The sequence below is a fragment of the Malurus melanocephalus genome, unplaced genomic scaffold, assembly GCF_030028575.1.
Source record: "Malurus melanocephalus ecotype Western Australia unplaced genomic scaffold, MMel_1.1 scaffold_887, whole genome shotgun sequence".
In the NCBI taxonomy this organism is placed as follows: domain Eukaryota; kingdom Metazoa; phylum Chordata; class Aves; order Passeriformes; family Maluridae; genus Malurus; species Malurus melanocephalus.
Genome location: NW_026624119.1, coordinates 126,288 through 134,614, shown reverse-complemented (window position 1 = coordinate 134,614; position 8,327 = coordinate 126,288). Strand labels below are relative to the sequence as shown.

Sequence of the window (8,327 nt, the reverse complement as noted above, 5' to 3'; positions counted from 1 at the left end):
CCTTTTCTCATCTTTCTCCTCACCAGGCTGCAGGAACTGTCAGTGCCACAGAGGTGAAAGGGGAAAGTTCTGGGATTTTTTTGGAGCTGGGTGCGAGCTGGTTCAGACTGGAGGAAACTGTGCCATGGAGCTGCTGCTCAGCAAAAGGAATTGAGGGAAACCTGTGGAATTCAGGGCAATCAGCTGGGACATCAGACCTGCCCAGTCTGGCTGAGGCTGGAGCAAGAAGGAGTTTTTGCTCTGGAGGGAATTATTTCTCAGTTTATGAGGCAGGGAGTTAACTCTTGGTTTGCTCGCAGTGTGGTTGTGGCAATAAAAAACCACCCCAAACTGCTTGAAGCTGTATTAACAGGTCAAAATCTGCTTATCTCCAGTGCAGATAATAAATAATAATCATTATCATTAATAATTATCAAAGGAATAATAAATTATTTCTTAATAATAACACCTTAATAATGAATTATTGCTTTTCACCTGGCTGAGAGCAATGTCTGCTCCTGCTGAGGCTGCAGAAGTGATTGGAGGAATTTACAGCTCAGAGCTGAGTGGAGGAAATGCATTTTCAGTTTATTATTAAGAGTATTTCTCATGATTTGTGTGTTCATATGTGTTTTCTCACCCTTCAAATGATGATAACTGTAATAATAGCAATAATAATAWTAATAGTAAAAAACCCACCTGAGGYTGAAGGTTCTATGTGAGGCTGAATGAAAAAGCCAGACACAAACCTGACCTGRAAAACAAATTATCTTCCTTCCCAGCTATCCCATAAGGAGCTTGCCAGCTCAGATTTTCAGATTTTCGGATTTTAATGGGTTTATTCTGCGCAGATTTGTAATTTAACTAAACCTCCCTAAGATTTCTGATCTGGGAGCCACCAGGCCGTGAACATGGCACAGTGAGCATCTTCAGTGCTCACAAAAGGGAGACAAAGCCGATTAAAGGGAGTAAACTATGCAGCACTGAGTGTGAGAATTGATTTGTGATGCTGCTGCTTAAAAACCCTTTATGGGACCAGGGAAGGTGCTTTTGTGGGTGTTTGCAGCAGAATTTTATCACCTCCTCTGCACTTTTCCTTGTGATTGAGGTGAACACTGCAAGGCTTTGTGGTTTTGTCCTGCTGTGTTGGGAGAGCCTCAAAATCTGTGGATAGAGCCTCCAGAGTGTGATTTTTTTTTTTTTTAGTTTTGGCAGCAAAATCATTTTTTTTTTTTTTTTATTATTTTTTTCTTTTAGTTTTGGCAGCAAAATCAGCTGTGGCTGCAGTCAGAGGTGCTGAGGTTTTATCCAGATAAAAACAGGAGGCCAGGAACAAAACAGGGAGACAGAACCCTCCTGGGAGACAAAACCTTCCCCAGGGATGTGTCTGTGAGGTGATAACTGCCAGGAACTGGAGCACAATGAGAAAAAGTCATTTTTATAATAATTCTTTCTAGATTTGGTCTYTAGCAGGAAAAAAAACCCCAGATTCTTGTTCTAGAGATGGTTTTGCAGAGTGACCACTGTGCCTTTAGCATTGGATATTCCATACAACCTCTCCAGGGATATTCCACACAATCTCTCCAGGAATATTCCACAAAACCTCTCCAGGAATATTCCACACAACCTCTCCAGGCATTTTTCCCAAACTGTTTTGAGAAAATGTGTTTTGTTTTTGGAGTAAACCAAAAGCAGCCATGTTCTCTCCTCCTCCTGTGCAGCAAACGCTCCCTCACGCTGAATTTCCCCTTTTCCTTCCCTCTATTCCAACCAGCAGAACCCACTTCTTGTTCAACCAGAAGCTTCCACAAACTGAAAGCAAAAAAAAATTAATTATTTTACATCGATATTTCCTTTTTAAATACGAGCCCAGACAAGTTTCCTCTATTCCAACAGGGATTTTGGCCAATCCCCAGGCACCGGAGAGCCGGTTGGGTTGCAGCTTCTCCTCCTATCTTTTAAAAGGGAGATAAAATAAATCAGTGCTGGCTCCTGGCGAGTGCCAAGGTGTGAAATGAGCCCGCCTGGCACCTCAGCTGGTGCTGTTGGCACTCCGGGATTGATAAAGCAGTGAATTTATCAGAAATTCAGACCCGCCCACTCGTTTTTCTGCCACTCTTCCTCCTTCCGTGGTAACTCCTCTTCTTCTCTGTCTGGAAACAATTAATTACCCGCGGTAATTGATGCGAGGGGTWATTAATGCCCGGCCAGGCGTTAAGGTGAAGGGTTTTAAGGAAGGAAGGTCTCAAAATGCAAAGCATCTCCCAGCAGGGAAGGGTGTGGACTTTTGGGAACAGCTTTRGGTTGGAAACCACTCCTCTTTCCCGTCCCTCGGTTTCTCTCTCCTCCTTAATCCCTGTCGATGTTTGCTGCACCAGGAGATCTGTTTCTTCTCTAAAATTTGTATTTAAGAATGAAGTATCAACATTAAATATAATTTTTTTTTTGCTTTCAATTTGTGAAAGCTTCTGGCCTAACAAGAATTGGGACCTACAGGTCAAAGTGGTAAACATTCAAGATCCGGTTTCAAATCGAGCTTTACCTGAACCTAATTAATCCTAAATACCTAATTAATCCCAAAATTAATGCCTCCAATATCTATTTTGTCTTGGAGATTGTCACCTTTGGGAAGTGAGCATGGAATTTGGAATCTCAGAGTGTTAAAGTCAGGTTTTGCCTCGATTTTCAAGATACCTTGATTGGAATGGATCAAGTGTTTGGTCTGTTAATGGGGTTAAAAAAAAGCAGGGGTGCACTTCTTTCCCCTGTGACCCTCTTTTGCTTATTATCTGTTAATTTTTATTAAAAAAATGAGACAAAGAACAGTTTTCTGGAAAAAAAAACTTTTATTATCAAATTATTCCTATACAGCATTCTACCCTTGGKGAGGTAAAACAGATCTGTGTATGCACTCACTGGGAATTCAGTTCTACCCGAACAAAAATCAGCAAACAACACCTTCAGTGCAAATTAATGCCTTGGATTGGGTGAGATTCCTGGTTTTTTTTTCTGTTTTCCTTTCAGAGTGCTCTCCAACTTCATCTTTGAATGAGGGAAAATCGCAGTTGTTACAAAAATAGGTAACATTTCGATTTCTAGGCATTACAGTACAGTGGGAGGTAATTTCTCAGCCTCTAAAGTCCTTGTTTCTTCATTCAATTCATGAAATMTCTTCCCCCCAGCACGGGGTGAATCCACGTTTGATATTGCACAGGCAGGACTTGAAAGCAGCAGAGGCTGGGGCAGRTGGGGCAGGAGCTCCCTGTGCTCAGGGCTGTCTCAATAATACATGTTCTTGTCCCACCAACCTGCAGGAGGAGAAGGGAGGCAAGAAAAATATTAAAAATTGGGTATTTTTTCCTCAGAAAGGAAAAGCGATCCTTGGGGGATCATTTTTCAGCAGTCACCTGTGTGTGGTGGCTCAAGTGTGAGTGAAAGGGTAGGAAAAGACACATTTAATTAAAACATTAAATGTAAATTTGATTAGAATAAATGAGAATTGAATTAGGACTCACTTGCTGGGTATCTCCTGATGAGCAGCTTCCGGATTTCATCATAGACCCAGATCAGGATGGCAAAAGGTACAGCCACAAACCAGTACTGGAACCTGGAGTGGGGACAGATTCTCATTCAGAATCATCTCAAAACAACTCAAACTATTCAGTGTCACTGAAACAAATCTGCCCCCTTTCTCTTAATTAATCAYTCAAATGGATGATGTGCATGCAAAGCCTCCCAATCTTAAGTAGCAATTCTGGATTAATTTATCTCAGGTCCTATTCAGAAGAAAGTGTTGCCTGTTGGTATCACAGCAATAAATCAGCTGGYTGTGATCTATTTAAAATTAAAATTTAATCCTGTCTATTCTCACCAAAACATTGGGCAAGCTGGAAGAAATATTTAAATGTTTGTTTTGCACAAGAAGGTTTTTTGGATCCTCAGCAGTAAATCTAGGAGGAGCTGTGGAATAATGTGGAAATAATGGCAATAATGTGGAAATAATGGCAATACTGTGGAAATAATGGCAATACTGTGGAAATAATGGCAATAATGTGGAAATAATGGCAATAATGTGGTTTTTGGCCAAAAGATAGTGATGAATCTAATGAATGTTTTTAAATATCGATCCTGGAGTGGTGCTGGAGCTGAGTGAGAATCACATGGGGAGGGCAGGGGGAGCTCAGGGCAGCAGAACTCACCTGAGAGGAGTGAAATTCAGCGCTGTGACGTGGCCCAGGCCGTAGGTGAGGATCAGAGCAATTCCTATCTGGGAGAATATCCCCACCCAGATGACTTTGTTCCTGCAGGGAAAGAAGAGAGGAGGAGGAGTTCAGCCCCTCTGTACCTGCAGTGATGCCTTGGGATTTTTAGTTTTTATAGTTTCATGCATCTGTATTCTTGTACTTCTCCAGTGCACAGCACTAAAGCTGCTGTTCTCACATCTTCAGACAAAACAATTCCTCTCTGGGCCTTAAATCCAAGGACACCTCACTGCCTCAGAGCCCCAAAATATGGAAACAACAGAGAATTGCGGGGAGCAAGGTTGGAGTGGGTGACAGCATCACCTGAAGGTGGAATTGGAGAATTGGGATCCAATTTGTTAATGAGACAGAACTTAAAAAAGGGGAAGATCTCGTAACTCAGGGCCCATTTTGGGCCTCATGAGGAGGTTTTCTCTGCCCTCAATGTACCAGTAGGCCTGGATTAAATTTGTCTTTTATTCTCTTAATTTTGTCTGGCCTCTGTTTCAGGTGAGCCTTGATAAAGCATCAACAGAAACCTCCTGCCACCCCCTGCTGCAGGTGAGCCAYGGTTTGGTTGAGGTGTTGGGCATGGGTTGGACTGGGAGAYCCTGAAGGTCTCTTCCAACCCTGGTGATTGTGAGATTCTGGGATTCTGATATTATGAGGTTCTGATTCTGAGATTCTGGGATTCTGATATTCTGGAATGCTGGGATTTTGAGATTCTGATATTCTGAAATTCTGGGATTCTGGGATTCTGTGATTCTGATATTCTGGAATTCTGGTATTTTGAGATTCTGAGATTCTGTGGTTCTGGGTCTCTGGAATTCTGGTATTTTGAGATTCTGAGATTCTGGGGTTCTGAGGTTCTGTGATTCTGATATTCTGGAATTCTGGTATTTTGAGATTCTGAGATTCTGGGGTTCTGAGCTTCTGTAATTCTGTGTTTCTGAACTCTGCACACAGGGCTGACCCGGGCAGCTCTGCCCCATGTCCCACGTGCTCCTGCCTTTCCTGGCAGCATTCCCAGCCCAAACCCAGCTGCAGGAACCACCCAGCCCCAGTTACTCAAGGCTGGTGCTGCACTGGGAACGCTCAGAGCGTGACTCAGGTGTTAATGCAAGGAGGAAACCCACACAGGTGCAGATAAAGGATGGCAAACAAATGGCTCCGCTATCAGAAACACCAGCAGTGCGTGCCAACTCCTCTGTCCCTGCTGATATTCTCTGTTCCCACTGATATTCTCTCTCCCTGTTGATATTTGCAGCTCCCCAAGGCCTGGAGGGCACAGGGTGGTTTGCAGAGGGCGGTCAGCGCTGTCCTGGGCAGTTTGGCTGGCCTCTATCTCCCTCCTCAAGTTATCTCTGACAATTCCAAACGTGCTATCTCATGATAAGCTCATAAAAGAGTGAAGAAAATAATCTAGGAGAGAAACTCCCATTTTTTTCACAGTAAATATTTTCATGAATGGGGAGTTCGTTTTGAGCTAATGCGTTTTCAGAGCGACCAGCACAATGTTTTTAAAGAAAATCCCTATCCTGATGTGGAAAAGGGGCTGAGGGAAGGTGTAATAAAATATTTGCCTGAGATTTGTGATTGCTTAAGGCCAGACTTAATCTTTGTGCAAAGACTGAAAGTGAGAGGGGCCAAATCACTGAGCTCACCTGCTTCTGAAGGGAGCAGGAGGCTAACTGTGGGTTTAGATTAGATAGGAAAAAATCCTTCCCTCTGAGGGAAATTCTTCCCAGGTGAGGGAGGCCCTGGCATGGGGTGCCCAGAGAAGCTGAAAGTGCCCAAGGCCAGGTTGGATGGAGCCTGGGATGATGGAAAGTGTCCCTGCCATGGCAGAAGGAGAAATGAGATGATTTTTAAATTCCCTTCCAACCCAAACGATCCAGGGGCTCTGTGATTCTACACAATTTGTCTTGGTATTTTGTTTGGGGTTTGTTTGGTTTTGTTTGGGTTTTTTTTGTTTGTTTGTTCTCTGATTTTTAAGGTTCTTTTCATCCCAAACCATCCTGGGGCTCTGTAATTCTACAGAATTAATCTGGTTGATATTTGGTTTGGGGTTTGTTTGGTTTTGTTTGGGATTCGTTTGGTTTTGTTTGGGGTTCGTTTGGTTTTGTTTGGGGTTTGTTTGTTTGTTCCCTGATTTTTTAAAGGTTCCTTCCATCCCAAACCATCCTGGGGCTCTGTGATTCTACAGAATTTGTCTGGTTGGTATTTTTTGGGGGGTTTGTTTGCTTTTGTTTGGGGTTTGTTTGTTTCTTTCTCCCCCCATTTTTAAGTTTCCTTCCATCCCAAACCATCCTGGGATCATCTACAGAACCCACCTGAAGAGGCCCTGGCGGAAGATGGAATTTCTCCTCGTTTTCCTGATGATCAGGTCAGCCACTTGCTGGATGGTGATGCTGACRAAGAAAGCCGTGTAGCCCGTCCACTGCAGRTAGGTGCGCTGGTATTTGGTCTGGRAAGCCAAAAAAACACCAAAATGTTCTTCAATCAAACCCTCACGCCTCCCAAAGGCGACAGCAAACCTCGGTGGGAGGCTTGATTTCGGTTCCCAAGGTGTGAATGGGGAGTTTTTCCAKATTTAGGCGCAGAATTATGGGATTTGGGCCAGGTTTAGCCCCGTGCCTGAGTCACGAGGCTGCAGCACGAGCTGGGGCTGTTTGGATGGGTTTGATAATTCCTCCTGTGCCTTGTGATTCTGCAGGATGAGGGGGAGGGAGCGAACAGAGGGAAGGGGGAGGATGCTCAGGGCTTGCAGAGGTGCTGCTCGTTAGCAGGKTTGGGATTGATTTCAGTGGGATGTGATTTACACAGATATTTTTAAACACGAAGTCCAGAGGGGAAAGTGTATCTCTAAGTGAGAATGTGGCAAATTAATTGCAGAAAAATGAATGAAAATACAGTGGCTGAATGAAAGAACTGCGTGTCAGGAAGCTCCAAAAAAATCTCTCCTGAGGGAACATCAGACAAAAACTTAATTCTATTCGCATTTAAACCTCATTTGCATTGCCCATGCCTTTATTTTGGTGGASAGCAGGGAATTTTTAAGCAGCAGGTGGGTGAGAGATGAGGCAGGAAGTTTTCAGGGCTGCCTTACCCATTGCTGTCCGTAGGAATCCTCGAAGTCGTTGATGGCGTTGCTCTCCCAGTTCACTCGCACTCCCAGCAGCGTGAGAGGGAGGAACCCTTGCTCAGCATAGACAGTGAAATAGGTGACAAATGCCCCCACAGACTGCATGATTCCTGTAAAAAAAGGGGCAGAAATGAGGAAAACCCAAAATTGAGGAGCTTTGATTCCTAACTGCATGAAAAACAAAGGGACAGGGATGAGGATAACCCAAAATTGAGGATGTGATTCCTGCAAAAAAAGGGCCAAGGATGAGGAAAACCCAAAATTGAGGAGCTCTGATTCCTAACTGCATGAAAAACAAAGGGGCAGGAATGAGAAAAACACAAAATTGAGGACGTGATTCCTGCAAAAACAAAGAGACAGGGGTGAGGAAACCCCACAATTGAGGAGTTTTGGTTCCTAACTGCTTGATTCTTGCAAGAGCAAGGGGGCAGGGATGAGAAAAACCCAAAATTGAGATGTTTTGATTCCTAACTGCATGATTGCTGCCAAAAAAAAAGGTGCAGGGATGAGGAAAACCCAAAATTGAGGAGCACTGAATGTATAAAACAAGGTTTGAGAGCTCTTGGCACTCTAAATTTATTGCCCTCTGTAGCTAAAACCCAGTTTTATTGCTGAAAAATGAACGACAAGACCGAGCTGTTGAGTTAGAGGAAGGGGCTGAATTTCAGCTCAGGTTTTGTTTTTTTTTTTTAAGAAATGAACCAATTTGTGTGTTTTTGCTGAGCCCAGGCAGGATTTGGGGGCCCACATACCAATCTGCAGGTAGGAATAGATGGCCAACTGCTCGTTCACCAGCCGGTCTTTCCTCTTGTTCCGAGGTCTCCTGTTCATGATGTCGCTCTCAGCTTTCTCATAGGCCAGAGCCACCGAGGGGATCTGCAACAGAGACAAACCATCAGGAGGTGGAGGGGAGAATTTGCCTGATTTTGGGGGGTTTGTGGGTGATTTTCCATCCCCAAGTG

At 43.8% G+C, this 8,327-nt stretch overlaps 1 protein-coding gene across 1 annotated transcript in view; it reads right to left on the bottom strand.

Moving 5' to 3' along the window:
* Window positions 1-2,811: 2,811 nt before the first annotated feature.
* The window catches only part of ATP12A (ATPase H+/K+ transporting non-gastric alpha2 subunit), a 22,206-nt gene continuing 16,690 nt past the window's right edge, over window positions 2,812-8,327 (bottom strand). Inside the window, exons 18-23 of the mRNA XM_057385917.1 lie at window positions 8,118-8,241; window positions 7,330-7,475; window positions 6,554-6,687; window positions 4,179-4,280; window positions 3,495-3,586; window positions 2,812-3,287 (exon numbers count right to left, since the gene is read on the bottom strand). Coding sequence (XP_057241900.1) covers window positions 3,259-3,287; window positions 3,495-3,586; window positions 4,179-4,280; window positions 6,554-6,687; window positions 7,330-7,475; window positions 8,118-8,241 — 627 coding nt within the window. The 3' untranslated portion in view covers window positions 2,812-3,258. The remainder of the gene's footprint in view (window positions 3,288-3,494; window positions 3,587-4,178; window positions 4,281-6,553; window positions 6,688-7,329; window positions 7,476-8,117; window positions 8,242-8,327) is intronic.